Source organism: Danio aesculapii, chromosome 13, assembly GCF_903798145.1.
Source record: "Danio aesculapii chromosome 13, fDanAes4.1, whole genome shotgun sequence".
Classification (NCBI taxonomy): Eukaryota; Metazoa; Chordata; class Actinopteri; order Cypriniformes; family Danionidae; genus Danio; species Danio aesculapii.
In genome coordinates, this window is record NC_079447.1 from 23,274,656 (window position 1) to 23,293,439 (window position 18,784).

General features: G+C 37.0%; 1 protein-coding gene across 1 annotated transcript in view; it reads right to left on the bottom strand.

The window, feature by feature from the left end:
- Positions 1-18,451, bottom strand: part of spock2 (SPARC (osteonectin), cwcv and kazal like domains proteoglycan 2) — a 65,544-nt gene extending 47,093 nt beyond the window's left edge. The window contains exon 1 of the mRNA XM_056471003.1: positions 18,124-18,451. Within this exon, the coding sequence (XP_056326978.1) occupies positions 18,124-18,312 (189 nt within the window). The 5' untranslated portion in view covers positions 18,313-18,451. The remainder of the gene's footprint in view (positions 1-18,123) is intronic.
- Positions 18,452-18,784: the final 333 nt, after the last annotated feature.

Here is an 18,784-nt window from a genome sequence, read left to right on the forward strand (position 1 = left end):
GGCCTGCCTTGAGTGAAGGCTGCCAGCACTATCCCTCAGAGGACCCTGGTCTCATCAAAAACACCCCAGAATCCAGCAAACCCCTCCTGTGCTGCTGACTGACAGCTCTTTTATCCTTCCTATCTGTGCTGTGTAATCAGGCATGTCTGAACATGCACTCTGTAAATTTGACTTTGATTTGGACACCCTCAAAACACCTGTGTATGTTTAGTTGACATACACGCATCTGACTGACATTTCAGAAGAAGATGAAACATGATACATGTGTGTGTATGTGTTGTGGGTGAACTGGATCTGTCTTTTGCACTCGTACTTGACAGTTACATCACAATGCAGAGAGAGAATGCAGGAACGTACATTGTGTACGGCTAACAAAAAAATCTGCGGCAGTGAACATCAAACGCAAAGCACCAGGGAACATCGCTAAAAGTATGGATTTATTAATAGTGACAGGTTCAAAAGGACTGTTGAAAGTTCATTTAAATGTACTTAAAGGGATAGTCCACCCAAAATGTTAATGCACTCATCATTTACTCTCCCTCAAGTGATTCCAAAGCTTTATGTTCTTAATTATGCTGCTGAATGCTAAAGAAAATATTTTGAAGATAGCTCAATAACCATCGATGCCCACATACAGTAGGAAAAAGAAATACTATAGAAGTCATGGGTTACAGGATTCCAGTTCTCTTAAAAAAAATCTTTTCTGATCAAAGTCAACCAGGTTTTGGAACAAGAAGGTGAGTAAATGATTACAGAATTTTCAGTTTTGGGTGAACTATCCCTTTAACACACCACTTATGATAATTCAAAGAATTTGGCTTCGCCCCGGCTTAGCCCTTTATTTATCAGGGGTCACCACAACGAAATGAACCGCCAACTTATCCAGAATATGTTTTATGCAGTGGATGCCCTTCCAGCTGCAACCTAGTACTGGGAAACATCCATACACACTCATTCACACACATACCCTATTGCCAATTTAGCTTATTCAATTCAACTATACCGCTTGTCTTTGGACTGTTTGAGGGAAACCGAAGCACTCGGAGGAAACCAACGTGAACATGGGGGGAACTTGCAAACTTCACACAGAAATGCCAACTTACCCAGCCAGGACTGAAACCAACAACCTTCTTGCTGTGAGGCCACAGTGCTAACCACTGTGCCACCGTGTCGCACCACGGATACCCAATAGATTATTGGTTTTAGATTAGATTGCATGCCCAACTGGTAGACAAAAGCAATGTATTCCTCCATTCAGATAAAATAAAGAAGTTTTTGGAGGGACAACTTAATAGTTTTATGTTCAATCCACTTACATTTTCTAAAAACAAATACGTTAACTGAGTTATCCTGTGAAACCCTGCAATTGTTATAGTGTACAGCGTTCTACAGATTTAATTTGTGTTGGGTCAACATTAAAAAATTAAGGGTTCACTTTGTTTTTTACAAATTTAAGTGGGTTGAACATAAAACAATGATGTTTTCTCAAAAAAATCTCAAGAATTGTGTTGTTTCAGCTCATTTTAAATAAGTAGTTTGAACAAACAATAAACGTCTTTTTGGAGTGTAAGATCAAAATCATACTAAATCCAACAAAAATACTTATGAACCCTTTTCACAAGACTGTTATGACGTGTTTAATGGTGATCATAATCTTAAATTCTAGAACGTTTTTAATATTTTGATTTAAAAAAAAGGTATAACATTTATATATATTTATGAATGTATTATATTATCTTTGCAAATTACAAAAACAAATTACCACTTGTGTGATTCTAATCAGCGCTGAGAGCAAATTTGACGTTATTCTCTGTTCTGACTGCTGCCATCAGTCAGTTTTTTTCCTTTTTCTAAAATTCAAGAGTTCATACTTAGCTGATGATTGATTATAAAATGTGTTTGGCATGCTGTCCCAGGAGAGAGCCCTGAGCTCATAAGAGCCTGGGTCTCCCTCCCGTTTGCAGGGAGTTTGAGCTTAGGCAGGTCTCGAGAACTACCCACCTGGTTAATGGCGAATGCAAATTAGGAATTATATAGGAGAGATCTCTCCAATATATATTGAGAGATATATTGCTGATTAAGCGCTAGTCTATGGTGTCAATTTGGTCTGGTCAATTTACTTATTTTACATGTCTTTAGCTTGTGGGAGGAAACCGGAGAGCCTGGGGGAAAACCCACGCAAACAGGGTACATGTAAACTCCACACAGAAATGTCAACTTGGCCAGGTAAAGACTTGAACCAGTGACATTCTTACTGTGAGGCTACAGTGCTAACCACTGGGCCGCCGTTCCGGCCTGTCAAGGAAAAGGGGAGGAGTAGGGGTGGAAGGGGGGATTCTTCAAGATGATGATGGCTAAGGTAAAATGCTCTGGTTATTTATAGTGGTTTAGGAATCATCTGATTTGTGGATCATGTATTAGCTAATGCGGGACCAGCTGTGGTCAATCATAAGCACACGCTCCTCTCAAAATTAGTTTATAAATAAACTTCACGTCTTGATAACACCATCGAGGAGTTTTTCTTTTATTAGTTTAGCAAATAGGATTGTAAAATAATTATTTGTTGTATTCTCCCATTCACTGCACTCTTAATTACCCAACCATTACACCTTCTGCTACTAAGAAAGCCGGAAATGTGAAAAGGGTCTATTTGTACCTCTTAATCTCAACACACAGCCGTTGCTAATGAAGACTAAATTAAAAAGTACTCGATAAGATAACGAACAACTGAACAATAATCTACATCAAGCAATTCATTTTACTCTGAAATATATCCTTAGTCATCCCATCTCACTATTTAGTCTGACACCCTGCTTACAGTGTGTGGCCTCCCACCTTGTTGTCTCTTCAATTTCATGCCATGCCTTGCTACCTTGAGGGGATTCAAGTTTGGCTGTCACTATTTTGCCCCTTTAGTTTTTCCACAGATCCACTTTGACAAGTTTTGCATGCTCAAAACGACTCCGTGATGTAGGCGCACAGTCAAGCAGCCTTCCATAATTGATTAAAGGCGGATGGACCCTTGTGGTAATGACCTCAAAATGGCCTCACACCCACACATTCATCACTCCACAGCATTGCCTGCAATCACGAAGGCTCCTTCCAGCACACCTCAGGCAGCGCATGAAGCTGAGGACCCACACATCCGTTTCTCCCTTTGACTCTGAATGTAATCGCTCATGTTCCACCAGCAAAGAAATCCAGAGGAAAACAGATTCCACATTATATCGGCACCATCCAAACTATGTTTTCATTGTCACACCAAGGCTATAGCTGACAGGCAAGCACAATCCTCCCACTTGATTTATGCACAGGGCCTTTTCCGACTGGGCTTTTCAGATTAACCGCACACAGGGACATCAAAAGCTCCGCTAACAGCCCACTCCCTCGACTGTGAACACATCCTGGCTTTCCACATGTAGAAAAACCCTCAGCCTGCCATTCTTAAAGAGTTTCTGTAGAGCCAAGTGCTCCTCCAGGACAGAAATCCAAAGAGAGTGCTGACTTTTCAGCAAGAAAGCCCTAAGAGCGTCTGTCACTGACTCACGCCTTTAAGTGAAAACATACAACCGAGGGTTTTGACTTTTGTAGTTCTCTCTTATCAAGACATAAGAAGTTTCCGAGTGCACTTTGATGCATGAGACAAGTAACAATTTGAGATGCCTTGACTTCTCCAGGCCTGACTCATTGTAAACAGATGAAGTGATCCATCAAGCACAGATGCCCAGCAGATACGCAGCGATATAATAATACGCTATAATGGACAACACACAGATGGACAATGAGATCACACTGTAATATGAACAATTTCAGCTACTTACATGTAGCTTGTGATAAATCGTGTCAACTTGCGCCTCAGGATGGAACACAATTAAATGCTTAAGTGTTGTGTAACAGTTTAATAATGATACACTGCACTGTTATGCTGCCTTGGTCTTTAAAGTTGTGTGGATTCTGATTGGCTGTCCATGCTCTTGTCATTCGAGCCATGGTCACACTGCACTTTTTGCCCTATAGACTTCTATTCATACACATGCAAATGTGACAACTTTGGCATGTCGCATAGTTCAAGCTTCATGAACTCTGACCTGAGAAATCGCATCACGTGATTGTGTGAGACCAATAGAAGATCAAAATGCGACTTCTCTGCGTAGAAATGTAAAATATGGACCAATCTCTCACGTTTATAACGTCTAATCATCTTGTTTAATCCAAGCGGCAACATCCCGCTTAAATGTTTTTACTAAAGCTGCCTTGTACCTTTGTCTTCTCTTCTGATTTTCCTTATTATTATTATCATAGATTGTATAATATATTATACATTATAAGATATAATTCATGTAGCAGCTGATTTGCTTGGTAAACGGTTTGTAATGCTCTTTAACAAGGGCTTGTGTGAAAAATTAATGGTAAAAATACTTCTGAAATCAGTGCTGGTGAAAAAGGCTGTATATGAGCCTTAAATTTTACCATTTTAAACAAAGCCATGGCTTTATTTTAATTTAAATTTCATTATTAAATGAATTAGGGCTGTGATACTCAAAGCCAATGGTCAGCCACATTGTCTGTAAGCAGATGCCAGTTATAGCCAAGCCCACATTGGAGACATTTTGACCAATCTAATGTTAAAAATGGAATAAAAAATGAAAAAGGAAATTAAAACAAAAAAAAGGACAAGGCATAGAAAAAAAATCAGTTTTTACTTCACAACTGAACATCTATACACAACTCAGCATAATTATCAAAATAATTCATATTAAAATACTAAGCGCTGCCTTGTTTAGAGTTTGTACACTTGCTATCCCTTTACTTAAACTTTTTAAATTACAAACAAAGACTATTGTCAATTACAGTATTTCACTATGTGCATATATACATGTACTAGCTTGTAGTCAGTTATAGTCTATGCAGTGTGTTCAAGCCAGATTTCTGTCCCAGACAGTCACAGCTTTTGTTGCCACTAGTTGGCATGGTTGGCATCATGACCCTTAGGCTACAGTCTGACTCCAGGAAACTACTGTATATACACAATCAAGCCCGAAATTATTCATATCCCGGGCAAATTCTGACTAAAAGTTACTTTATTTAAGCAGCAATGTTTTTTTGGACTGGAAATGACACAGATTTCTCCCAAAATAAAATAAGACGATGTACAAGAGTAATCATAGGAATTATAGTGAAAAAATATATATATTTTTAAGCTTTAATTTAACTTTGAACAATAAATGGCAGTCAGTATTTGCCTGGAGTATATGAATAATTTCAGGCTTGACTGTATATATATATATATATTTTTGCCCATGCGACCCATTCTCATTACTGATTCTGAAATTCTGATTCTTATTTGGGTCATGTATATGTGTTCCTAAATCGAATACAGGTCAGGTACCTTGCTGTGCAACCTCAGTCTGAACCATCATAATGGAAGTCATTCAATTTTAATGTCACTCTATCAACATTCATCATAAATGATACCCCAGAGGTTTTACATACCGGTGGTTCTGTGGTCACACTGTGAATATTACAGACAGATGCTGTGGAGTCAGCAGAGGAAGGGTGAGGTGTTGAACTCATAAGTATTAAAGTGACGGCTTTATGCAAGATAATCTTAAGAGGTTGCACTGTAAATATTTAAAAACTTTGCTCTCTTTCTCCTCATCCTTGTCTTTATCCTTATCGTCTGTTCACAATTTCATAGGCTTCCGTGGCACATCAACTCATAAATAAACATGAACACACAAGAATCTGATATAGGCCACATTTTAAAAAATTATGTGAACAGCCGAGCAGTCTGAGCAATAAATCAGAATCAAGCACCACTGCTTATGAAAATATAGCGTTCCTAAGTGTGAACAAACTGGCTGAATAAATGATTTATTATCTAAAATAATATTTTATTGACCAAGTTTGGGAACAGCGCATTCAGATGGCTATTATTTTACAATCATAGACTCATACAGTCATGCCCATATAGAAATCTAATGAATTTAGAAATATTCAAACATCCACAGCTAATTAAAAACATGACAAAAGTTGTCACTTATCCAATTTTTAGGAACAACAAATAATAACTTGACTTCTAGTTGATCATTTGGCATCAGAAGCGGCTTATATGAAAGGCAAAGGCCTCTAGATTACGTTTATTTTACCTAAATAAATGCTCATGCCTTGATTTTTAACTATTTAATTAGGACAGTAAGGTCTGACTCAACTCAACATGCGGTCCATGTGAGTCATAATGCCACAGTATAGCGAAGGGGACACTATACTGTTAGTGAGCGCCGTCTTTTGAATGAGACGTTAAACCAAGGTCCTGACTCTCTGTGGTCATTAAACATCCCAAGGCACTTCTCATTAAGAATAGCGGTGTAACCCCAGTGTCCTGACCGAACTCCCTCCATCGGCCCTTAGCGATCATGGCCTCCCAATAATTCCCCATCCCCCGAATTGGCTCTATCACTGTCTCTCCACTTCACCAATAGCTGGCGTGTGGTAAGTGCACTGGCGCGGTTGTCATGTGCCTGCCGTCGCATCATCCAAGTGGATGCTGCACACTGGTGGTGGTGTGGTTTTCAAGACACTTCTATACAGCTTAAAGTGACATTTAAAAGCTTAACAGGTTCATTAGGTTAATTAGGCAGGATAGAGTAATTAGGCAAGTTATTGTATAACGATGGTTTGTTCTGTAGACTATCGAAAAAATCTAGCTTAAAGGGGCTAATAATTTTGACCTTAAAATGTTTTTTAAAAAATTAAAAGCTGCTTTTATTCTAGCCGAAATAAAACAAATAAGACTTTCTTTAGAAGAAAAAATATCAGATATACTGTGAAAACTTCCTTGCTCTGTTAAACATCCTTTCGGAAGTTCGGAGTTCAGCTGTAAATACACATTATATTACATTACAAAATATATTAGATTTCTACATGGGTGTACTAACCTGGAAAAACTCAAATGATTGCTCAAGAGTGAAAAGTTCCAGTACATTTTGTCACTATTAGTACTTTAGTAATGCTGCATAAAAAAGTCTAAATCAAGGACTGGATCTTTCTGTTGTATAAAATAAAAAAAGTCATTTTGTTGTTCTTTCTTGCACATCTCTATTCAAAATGCTGACACTATGACAGTCCCACTGAGCTATGTGATTGCACTATACGGCTCTGTATGTCTAAATATATAAAACAGTATGCAAGGGAGTGTAAGGGAAATTTATTTTGAAAAAAGTGAAAGTCACTCTCTGTACTGTGAACAGCAAAACAGCAGTGCCGAACTGCCTGCAGAAACACAGTATGTGCAATATTTGTTTTTAGGTTGGTTATACTGTGGTAAACAGCACATAGAAGTGTTACATCATTGTGTCTATCCCAAGTCTGTAGAAGCATCTGGCCGATGTTTGTGGCAGGCTCTAGTTTGCATCACTAAGAACGGCCTGACAACAGGTTCTATCTCCAGATACATTGTAAGTTTGATGTGGACAGGTGAGGCTGGTAGTGCAGAAATGACTAAAGAAATCATAGTTAATGCAAACTGCTATTGCAAATTAGCTTAAACATATAGAACATTTCTTTAAGTCAGTAATGTTCAATCGTCTGGCGTCAATAACACTCCCACTGACTCGAAGGAAACGACTGACAGCCCTGAAAGTGAGAGTGAGAGCAAACAATACAGCGCAGGCAAGTGCTGCCTTTAAATGAGCAAATCTGACGCTAGAAGCAGTCAATAAGGCATTCTCTGCTTGTGAAGGGAAGAAGGATGCTGGGGATGTAAGGGGGTGACAGACTTGACAGTTCTTGTCCCCTCCATACCTTTGCAAAGCTCTCTAGGCTTAATCCTTCCTCATTACCGCTGGAGGCAAAATACAGTTTAATGGGTTTTAGAACAAGTCAGCGAAATTGGACATTTTCAAAAAGGCATGTCTTATTTCAGGCCGATTTCAAATAGATGTTACCTTCATTAAGCATGAGCAGTTTTAGGAGGCGAAAATAACACTGTCAGGCTTGTATTTGTAATTGGACGCCAGAACAAGAGGTTTTTTATTTGGCGGTTTTGGTAGGTCAGCTTGATCTTCAGAGAACACAGTGTTTTGTATCCAGACTCCCAGGCAACAGCTGAAAGAGTGAGAGAGATGTAAGGTAGCACTCGTTCCTTTGCACATATTGAAGGGGAAAAGACATCTTAAAAGAGTCCTAAGACCCATTTTAATGTCTGGAACCAGACCGCAGCCTCCAAAAAAATTACCCTGGGTATGCCACACAGCACACCTGTACTCTCCAGATAAAAAGTCCAATTCAGCAAGAAAGGGCCAGACCCCAGGAGCGGAATGATGAAAGGCCAGTTTCTCTCCACTCAATTAAAGCCCACCTACACTCCTGGTCTACAGCCAAGACATGCTGCTGCAATGCCCTCGCTCGCTTTTGTCAACAGCCTTCCTACCACACTCAATTTCCTCTTCCCCGCATGCCTGCGACCTCCTCCTCTGGACTATCCAGCCTGCTGAGCCTCTCAATTGGCTATATGCATGGCTACTTCCCTGTTTTTGATAAGCGGGCTCAGGAATTTCCGGTGAACTGCGAGCTGTCGAGGTGACTTCAAAATTTGTGCAATGTTCTGTACATTGCCTGATCCACACTCAACTTGAATTTCGGCACCAGGCGGAACCTGTAAGGGTACTTCGTTCAAGAAACTAGTCCTCTGGCATAGCAGGCAGAGAAGTCATTTCACCCTAAATCATGTGCTTGTTTCCGTTCTCACTGCAGTAGAAATTCGGAAGTGGCATAAGATGGCCGACATCACCCTCAAGTGCTACATTCAACTAAATCAACAACTAGTGGATAGAGGATGGAGGGATCAGAGCTACAGCATGTTTTCATTGTGTGTATTGTTTTGTGAAAATAGAGATGGCACTTTATAACTTAAAGGTTATTTTGTCATTCAACACTGGAGTCTGAAAGCTCTGGGTATTATAATGCTCGTCATTGTCACTGTTAAATTTGTTGCTTCTGTTTTTCCATTTCTGAGAAGGACAAGGCTGGACACAAATATCAGCTCAGCTGCTGTCCCATCGCAATGGTGGATCTAATGAACTGACTGTATTTCAAATACAAGTCATTAAACTATTTAAAAAAATTAAAATTGTCATCAATTATTCACCCTTCACTTTTTTTTTCTCTTGTTTCTTTCTTCAGTTGAGCACTAAGGGTGTCCTCACACTAGGCTATCCGAACCATGCTGGGCACGTTTCCCTGTTCGCTTGACAAGTGTGAGTTCTCTGAATCACGCCCAGGTGTGGGTCAGTTGACCGGCCCTGGTCCACTTGGAAGATGGTGCCAGAGCGTAGTTTGGTTGGGCTTTGGCGCGGTACGCTTGTAGTGTGAGTGCAACGTGAAAGTGAAGACTCAACGTCACTTTTAAGGGACTGTATCATATGGATTTATTAATCATTCGTACTTTACGATGAACACGAAATGCCATAGTTTATCAAAGATGCAAACCCCTCACTGCATCTCACATGCCACCTTTAGCAAACCTCCTAATACATGCAGCACAATGACTTTATGAAAGTTTATGAGCGTCAAAGGATGTGGATATGTTCAGCAAAAGACTTGACTGTACTGTATGTCACAGCATCACAAATGACTTAAAATAATACAAAATGATATAACCAAAGCAATCGCCATTGTACTGAGCGAGAGTGCCAATGTATTGTCAATGTATTGATGTACTGTCAATAGCCTCTGATCTTTTGAAATATGTTACACTTAAAAAAAATAGGTTGTATAACATTTTTTGTTATTCAAATACTTAAAATTAACACATACATCAGGCGCATTCCACTTAACGCAGCTTTTGTGTCGGTATTTAAATAGTTAGCTATTCAGCAGTACCTGCTTCTACTGCCACTGCATTAACATTCATTCATTATTTTAAAAAGTTGAAGCTAATGACGTAATAATACAACTGTTTCGCGAAACTGAATAACCACTGATGAAGCTTAAAATTTGTTTTCACAGTATAAAATGTGTGTAGTTTTGGTGAAATAAAATAACTTTAATCAATAAAGAAAAACATAAATTGTTCTAGCTTTCTTTGGTATACTGTAGATATCTTTATCTAGATTTATAGCCAGTCACATCTATTTCTGTAATAGTGAAATCACAGTGAATTCATGCATCTAGCTTATTATTTTATAGCTATATTCTACTCTAACATGCTATGTCAATTACCATCGCATTAAAAATGGACTTTATTCTTATGAAAATACCTAAGATGGCTGGAAGAACACATATAGACTATTTACTGTCACATGAGGTGTTCAACTGGGTGAATTAGAACCCTTTTTTTTTGGTGGTGGTGGGGGGTGCTTTTTGGGGCTAAGTAAATGATGTAGGTAAATGATGAGGTCATCTTTATTTTTGGGTTATCCATCCCTTTAAATCAGTCGTCTCAAACTCAATTCCTGGAAGGCCACAGCTCTGCGTAGTTTAGCTCCAACCACTTCCAACTCACATCTGCTTAATAGTCTAGTAGTCTTGAACACCTTGACTATTTGGATCAGCTGTGTTTGAATAGGGTTGGAGCAAAACTGTGCAAAGCTGCGGCGCCTTCAGGAACCGAGTTTGAGACCTATCCTTTAAATGTACCCCAGAAAACCAGAGATACCATCAAATCAACAAGTGACTTGTCACTGGAAGTTTTCCATCAGGATTATAATACTGCAAGTTCCTGCATATAGTCAGCAAGGGGCTAAGAGTGACAAACAGATGTGCATAAACATGCATTGACTGTGCTCCAAAAACAAGTAATGCATTTTAGCGCACTGACTGCTGATATATCATGGCTGAGTTCTTAATGGGGTATTTGGGTGCATCATCTTAAACCGCATTATCCGTAATTATGGACCATATGCTACGCTGCTCTGGCAGTTGCGAGGGCATTCCCACCTCCACAAGCATGTGACTGGAATCTTGATGGACCGAAGCTGTGACAGGCTAGCGCTGAGGCTTTCTGCACATCCAGTCAGCTTGTCAGATGAGATCACTCCATTCTTCTGACAGCCAAATATCGATGCATTTGCATACTGCCAGGTTATTTTAAACTACGTTCATCAGTGACAAACACAAACTTGCTGAGCTGTGCCAAACGAAGCCCTCTGTGCAAAAAAAGACTAACGCATACAATATTTAAGTCGCAGTTAAGAATGTCATAAATTAAGAAGCATCTGAAGCAATCACAACGAGTAGGCTTCCTCCACCCACCCTGAATGGAAAAAAAGATGCATTTTAAATGGAATGCCAATGAATGGTTAAAAGGAAGACCATTTTCAGTGTATGTTTGAAACATTTTCGCCTCATTAAAAATGTAGTGGCTGAATAACAGGTGCAAGCCGACACAGCGTTCCGAAGCTGAGGGAAAGCACTGATTTTTAATGAGCTTCTTCTACATTGAGAAGAAGGGGGGTAGCGAGGGTTTGCCATCCACCAGAGGATTGGGCAGAATAGCTGCTTGTTTACTTTTAGTAGAATAGATATAACAGATTCACTAATGGATTTTCTCTTTAACAGCAAGGTAGGGTGTGGGGTGCAATCAGACAGACTAACTCAAGCAGCTCTAATAGGTTTTTTTTTTTTTTTTTACAGATAATGAATTTGAACATTTCAAGATGTTTATTAAGAGAAAATGTGTAGTCTAGTGAGAAAATGTGCACCAAACTGATCCAATCCATCATATTTTTTTATTCCCTTGAATAATTTTTTGATCATATCTCATTTATATGTACGGTACAATGCTGGATAAATCTGATATATAGCTCACTTCAAAAATTAATGCCGCAAAGGCAATCGTGAATATAATTGTAACCAACAGGGATTTGTCATATTAAACGGCCCAGACTATTACAATCTTGCAGTATATTCTGTCTTAAATACTGACCATGAAATGAGATTTAATTTTCCACTTGTATGGAAACAGATAAGAAAGCATGGTAAATGTGGTTCTGAGTCTGGTCTATAAATTCAGCTGATCAGAATGTAAAGCAATCTTATTTAATACTAGAAAAGTAACTCAATTGGAATGAAACTTCACCAAAATGTAAAAAAATAAATAAATAAAAAACAATCAACAAATATTAAAAGATTTTATGTTGAATGACTTTTTAAATGGACTGGACTCCCACAATATTCTAAAATGAGACTCTGACATACTTCACTTGTATTCCCAGATGGGGCCAAATTAGAAAGTGCTTTATGCCCTGACAGTTTTCAGAGTAATATCTTCACTTTTTTGAAGTCACTTTTTAGATTTAGACTTTTTAGATTAGATTTAGACTGTCTGACAAATCGTTGTGCCAGCATTCAATTTTAGATTTCATATATGACCCTGGACCACAAAACGTGTCAATCAAAAGTGTCAATCAAAATTTGTTAGGATAAGAAAATACTTGGCCAAGTATTCAAAAATATGGAATCTGAGGGTTCAAAAATGTTGTCCAATTAAAGTACTTAGCACTGCACATTACGAATCAAACATTTTGATATATTTTTAAAAAATTACAAAAAATCTTAATGGAACATGTCCTTTACTTAACCTTCTAATAATTTTTGCCATAAAATAAAATTAATTTCGACCCATTCAATGTTTTTTTTGACATACAGTTGGTTTTTTCTTTTTCAAATATTTCAAAAAATATGTTCAACAGAGCACAGAATTTTTCACAGTATTTCATGTTATATTTTTTCTTCTGGGGAAAGTTTTATTTGTTTTATTTAAACTTTTTATTTAGAATAAACGCAGCTTTGATTTTTTTTTAACCATTTTTTATCAAAAAAATACCAAAAAATTTTTAAACCAAGGTCAGCATAATTAGCCCCCTTAAGCAATATTTTTTTATGACTGTCTACAGAACAAACCACTGTTATACAATGAGTTGCCTAATTACCCTAACCTGCCTAGTTACCCTAATTAATCTAGTTACGCCTTTAAATTGCACTTTAAGCTGAATACTAGTATCTTGAAAATATCTAGTAAAATATTATTTACTGTCATCATGGTAAAGATAAAATAAATCAGTTATTAAAAATTTGTTTTTAATACTATTATGTTTAGAAATGTGTTGAAAAAAAATCTGCATTAAACTCCATTAAACAGAAATTGGGGATTAAAATACAGAGAGGCTAATTTTGCAGGAGGGCTAATAATTCAGACTTCAACAATATACCTGCGATACATAGTGGTTTTGTGGTACAGGATTACATATCTCATACGATATTATAAATTTGACATAAGAAAGTTAATAAAACTGAATATGAGAACAGGCCCCGGGACAGTTCACCTATATGTAAGTGTGTGGCACAACATGAAGAAAACGGTTTTAAAACTTGTAATAATCATGATTTTATCCAAATGGTGCACTTATGTGATTTTACTGAATAAGCAGTCACGTAGAAGACTAAATATTCTGATGAAAAGAATCAGATTTTTTTTTATGATAATAATTCATTCATTTTCTTTTCGGCTTAGTCCCTTTATTAATCTGGGGTTGCTACAGCGGAACGAACCGCCAACTTATCCAGCACATTTTTACGCAGCTGATGCCCTTCCAGCCGAAACCCATCTCTGGGAAACACTCACTCACACTCTACGGACAATTTAGCCTTTCCAATTCACCTATAGAGCATGTCTTTGGACTGTGGGGGAAACTGGAGCACCCGGAGAAAACCCAGGGAGAACATATAAACTCCACACAGAAACGCCAACTGACCGAGCCGAGGCTCGAACCAGCGACCTTCTTGCTGTGAGGCGACAGCACTACCTACTGCGCCACTGCGTCGCCTAAAATAATAATCATTCATCATAATAAAATGTTTTTCACCAAACCCTTTTTTACATCACCAGAACACTTGGAAAAATGTCTTATTATTTGTGGCTTCCATATTTCAGTTTAATGCTGGTTGCTTTTCTTTATGGTTGAGAAAATGCAGGGCTTTTTATGATTGCTATTTCTCCTTTTGTTGTCTGAAAGCAAAAAGAGGGAAAATGATTGAATTTTCATTTTGTGTGCACTTTCCCTTTTGAATTAAAAGGCCTGACAGCAGCTTCATAGTACAAAAATTTTTTTTATATATATTATTTGACATTTTGACAAGTAATAAATAATACTCAGATAAATGCCTTGCATCTGTATAATATGAAAGATGTTCGTTCATTTTTAACTGTAAAATGTTCTTAAAGACATTTTATTTGCATTATATTTAATTAATTATATGATCAGACATTAAAAGATTGAGTTTTCAAACTCTTTACAATGATCTTACACTATCCAAAAACATAAAAATGGTAGAATCAACCAAGAATGGAATGCAGAATCACATATAAAATATTAATATCGAATTACACGGCCCTATATGTGCATCAGCATGTGTTCATGAGCCTTTCATGTTCTGCTGCTTTCATCCGTGTTCGCTTGAGTTATATCATTATTCTGCTCCGAGAACCTCAAAGGACTTTGAAAGCCAACATCAATTTGGATTATTTGCCTTTGTCACAAGCAACACTTTAAAGATGAAATAAGCTGCGTTCGGAGAGATTAATTTTCAGAGTCTACATCATTCCATCTCTGTCTGTGATCAGAGATAACAGGTGACTGTTAAAAAGCTGCTGAACTGTGTCAGAGGGCCTGTTGCCGTCTCTGATGTGAATTCTTGCAATCACAGAAATTTGCAAGAAATAATGGAAAATGTGAAACCATTATTAAAGGGATTTGGCCGTTGAGTCTAATGATTTCTGTTTTGTTTTGACAGGAGAGAGGGTGGAGTCGGTCGCTTTGTGTGCATTTAAATCAATATCCAATTACAATGCAAATTATGTTAATCCATGAAGTGTGTGAAGATGGGAATGGCCATGTCATTTATTTAAAATACATTTACATTCACTCTGATTAAGTTTCTTCATTTTTTCCGGATGTTTGCTGCTGTTAGTACATAATAGAAAAGGTCTGTATTTAATAGCTTTTTTTGTTGTTGAAAAAATGTTTGTGAATAATGCTAAAATAAAATATAAAATTCGAACAAAACCTTGTATATAAATTGACAAAAAGTAACAAATTTTAAAAAGTTAATATATATATTGTCCAAAGTATATGTATGTACTGTATGTATGCATGAATGTAGGGTTGCATGATATTGGAAAAATTGATATTGCGATATTTTAGTTTTCTGCTGTATTTATTGCGATATTAATACAATTTGACCAGATGGTTTTAAATCGCTCTATTTAACATTTTTCTGAGTAGTCCAACAGTATTTACGTACAAAAATGTAATAATTATAATACAAAAAACTCAAAGACTCAACATTGAGTATACTTGTGATGTGACTTTTGCGAATGATCACATTGCGATAACGATGCTGAAACTATATATTCACTCTAAAAAATTACATCTATAGTTTGTTCAGACTACTTATTTAAAATGAGCTGAACCAACACAATTTTTGAGATTTTTTTTTTTGGGACAACTTAATTTTTTTATGTTCAATCCACTTAGATTTGTAACAACTAAAAAGTTTACTTAATTCATTAATGTTGTACAAACACAAATCGATTGTGTGGAATCCAGCATTATTTACAGTGCTGTACAGCCCTACTTTTGGCTATATCGAAATTCTTAAATCAAGAAACATTTTCTAGACAAGCAAAAATATGGTTTCGTCTTCAAAAATAATAATTACAAATTAAGGATTTTTTCCCCTAAAACAAGCAAAATAATCTGCCAGTGGGGTGGGTAAAATAATATCTGAGGAAAAAAAATATTTAAAGATGATTCCTTGGATTTATACATTTTTTTAAGGTAAGTGGTTGTAAACTATTTATTTGGGCTGCATTTAAACAAACAAATTAAGTTGAGCAATACAAAATTTTATGTTTGTTTGAATTCAGCCCAAATAAATTGTTTACACTTACTTTAAAAAAAATTAGTATATCCAAGAAATCATCTTTGAATTTTTTTTTTCTCAGATATTATTTTACCCACCCCACTGGCAGATTACAATTTTGCAAAAATATTTTTTTGTGTGGTTTTTCAGTTTGAAATGTATATATTTGGACCATGAATGACACAAAAAAAATGTAAGTAAGAAAAGCATTTGCAGTGCACATGTAAAACAACAGTGTATAGTCTTCATCATAAAAAAACTATTAATTTTTCTTACAGCTTCAAAACATCATAATTTCTTGCGCCCAAATGTTTTAAACTATGTTGAAATGTTTAAAGTCACAGGCCTGAAAAAAACATGCTAATGATACTATCACTTTATTATGGTTAAACGTTGCAGTGACTCCACAAATCACATGTGTTTTGTGGCTCCTGGTCAACTGTAATTCAGTCTCAACATTGCAAATACTGTGATGTGAATTTTTCAGATATGTATATTGAGATGTTGATACAAATATGTGTGTACTTGTAATTATTTTTAAATACATTATTTCTTTTGCACTGTAAGATGATTGTACTTTTGTTAAATGATTGCATTTTATTAGTTTTACTGGAAAACCACAGTACTTTTATGCTGTCCTGACTCCTGGTTCTGTCATATTCCATATGATGAACATAAATATGTTTTTAAAAGAAACACTATTCTCTATTAATCATTCACAAGAAGTTACTCCCCATCTGTGCAGTGACATGACAACCCAAACAAAACAGCAGACAAGCATGTCATGGACCAGTGCTATTCAGTGCTAGTGAAGTGTGTCACCTCACATACAGTTCAAGAAAAAACAGCAGGAACAGCCTGCATTTTAATTAGCCGCTCAAGCCAGAGAAAGCGAATAGGATGAGATTCTTTTCCACTGCTGTCTCAACCAAAACATCCTCATTTGTTGGACAAGCATCTCTCCTCTGCTATTCATATGTGTGAGGTGGTGTGATCAATAGCCATTGATCGGAGAATACAGAGTCTGCTGCAAGGCCTAGTTTTGAATGTAAGCCACTGATGTAGAAAATGCTGTGTCCATCTATTTATAATCCCGGTCTAATTCGCACATAATCTTTTCATTCCCACATTTTGATAAATTCCTGGTTCTCTTAGATGTGTGCTTCCATGTAATCATTTAAGGAGTTATTCACTTAATCCAGTTCTAGAAGGGTAAAAATAGCTGCCGGCCAAACAGTGATGGAGATAAATCACAGTTTCTATAGGACGGTTTAATGTTTCAGTTGGAGCAGCAAAACTCAAAAGAAACCTTGTTCAGTTTTCCGCCATCTCTGAATAAAATGAAGACGTTAATCATCACTGCCCTTAATTTTAAGAGTGTTGCACATTCATTACAATTATTGATTTCTGACCAGCAATCAAATAGGATATTCTTCCCTACAATGCACTCCCGTAGAAAGATCGTACACTCTAAAAGATGGTGGGTTATTTAACACAATGCTGGTTCGATCTCAATCATTGGGTTCATTTTTAAAAGTAAATTGAAATACATTTTTATAACCAAACTTTGTATGCATATTCATAAAGAAACACATAATTAATTTGAGGATTTAATTACCTGCCAGTAAATAAAAAAACAGACATTTAAGAGATTAACAAATCCACAAATCTATTTCTCACACAAGTGAAGTCTTAATCAATTATTAAAATTGCCTATTATTACATCACATTAACCAGCTGGGCGATGAATGGCAATCTAATGCAATCTGCTTTGTTCTGTAATCAAACCTATATTGTCAATTAAACAAACAACAACAGATGGTACATTGTTACCAAGTGGGCTATATCAAGGGTTTGACTAAAGATCTGAGCATCTTCAGAGCATTTCACCTTTATGCAAGATACCCTACATCTAAACATTTTTCTAAAGTCAAATATTATCTAGATGATTTTATAAATCGAATTAATTTTACTATGAACTAAACAGTTTAACCTATTATTAGAAGAACTGTGCATCATCTTAACGCAACTGCATGCTTTCAAAAGAAGGACTGATTTCTTGGGGAACTCTGAAGGACAAATAGTGTCTCAGGAATAAGTCTGCCAGCTAATACCATTGCAAACAAACCTAAGCGATCGTTATTGATACGATCCAAAGCACTGTCATGTATTGTATTCATCGTCTCAAAGATAACTCACATCTCTGAAGCGGTTCCAGTGCTTGATCTTGCGACTGTACTGGGAAATGGTGGACAGCCACTGTTCATCTTCCATGAAATTCCCCGTTTTCTCCGCTTCTTTCCCGCTCTTAACGTCCACCTGCACGGCCACACGCACGAGCATCAGCAGCGGGACGAGAACACATCCCGGATTATTCATCCACACCATTATTCCGCTGGTCTGGTGTCTCGATTCCTCTGCTTTACAATTCGAGAGACGGATGATGCTGAGACTACAGTGAAGTGTGACCTGATTACAGGATGCGTCTTCCCTCTGTAGAGAGAGAGAGAGAGAGAGAGAGAGAGAGAGAGAGAGAGAGAGAAAGAGAGAGAGAGAGAGAGAGAGAGAGAGAGAGAGAGAGAGAGAGAGAGAGAGAGAGAGAGAGGATGAAGACGCTGAAAGCTGCTGCTGCTGCTATCAGGTTTGTCAGCGGGCGCGCGCTCAGAATTTCATTAAATTATTTTACCGCCACATTATAGGATCATTGGGGGTGTCAGTAAACCCATCATCTCTGGGAACAGGAAGTTTACCACACTTTTATCTGTCATGTTTAAAAAATAAAAGGGATAGTTCACGCAAAAATGTGCATTTCTACTTGTTTTTAAAAACAATTCTATGTCATACTCATATAAAAAAAAAT